The sequence below is a fragment of the Mesitornis unicolor genome, unplaced genomic scaffold (genome assembly GCF_000695765.1).
Source record: "Mesitornis unicolor isolate BGI_N332 unplaced genomic scaffold, ASM69576v1 scaffold26292, whole genome shotgun sequence".
Lineage (NCBI taxonomy): Eukaryota > Metazoa > Chordata > Aves > Mesitornithiformes > Mesitornithidae > Mesitornis > Mesitornis unicolor.
This window is the reverse complement of record NW_010171626.1, coordinates 9368-10134: the sequence shown is the minus strand read 5'-3', so window position 1 is coordinate 10134 and position 767 is coordinate 9368. Positions and strand designations below refer to the sequence as shown.

Genomic DNA, 767 nt, shown 5'->3' with positions numbered 1-767 from the left:
GGCCGTCCGCTGCCGCTCCAGCTTCAGCTCCAGGAACTCGTAGTGGGGGACCTGCGGCAGAGGAAGAGGAGAGGAGATGGGGGTCAGAGCCTGAAAACGCACGAGAAGCATCCAAAATTTAGGATGGTCGTGGGGGATCGACCCCTGTTTCCCCCTGGCAGAGGATTTGGGGCAGTGCCTACACCATGAGAGTCGCCAGGACCTCGCTGAGCACCCAAATCTGTTTAATTTTCCATGAGGATGCACCGCTGGCCCACCCCAACCTCCTCCCACTGCCTCCCAGTAGCACAGAGATGCAAAACCCATTTAATTTAGAGCTCATTTGCAGGAGGAGGGTGAGAAGCCTGGGCCAAAACCACCGGGGATCCTCAGCAGCGCCTCCACGGAGGGAGCAGCCCCAGCTGGGGGGGGATCCCACCGCCCACCCCTTTAAATTTAGCAGGCGGGAGGCGAAGCTGGAAGCAGGGGGAAGCGGCGTTTCCCTCCTCCTCCTCCTCCTCCTCCTTCTCCTGTCTCCATCCCCGAGCCGCCACGGGGGCGGTGAAAAAGGAGGAGGAGGGGGTGTGGAAATTACGCGAGCAAACCTCAACCTTCGCTTCGCATCAGGCTCAAGGGCTGGGGGAGGAGGAAAGGCTTGGGGTGGCCGCTCGGGGGTGACAGTGACCCTGCTGTGGGGTGACACCGCCACGCTGCCAGCCCGCAGAGCCTGAGTGACCTCCGGGGAGTTAAATAAAGCGTGACCCCGGCTGCGGCGTGGGGGATCAGCG

At 62.1% G+C, this 767-nt stretch overlaps 1 protein-coding gene across 1 annotated transcript in view; it reads right to left on the bottom strand.

The window, feature by feature from the left end:
- Positions 1 to 3: 3 nt before the first annotated feature.
- Positions 4 to 767, bottom strand: part of TBRG4 (transforming growth factor beta regulator 4) — a gene marked incomplete at both ends in the record, with an annotated part of 9208 nt that continues 8444 nt past the window's right edge. Inside the window, 2 exon segments of the mRNA XM_010180092.1 lie at positions 4 to 51; positions 585 to 590. Of these exon segments, the coding sequence (XP_010178394.1) occupies positions 4 to 51; positions 585 to 590 (54 nt within the window).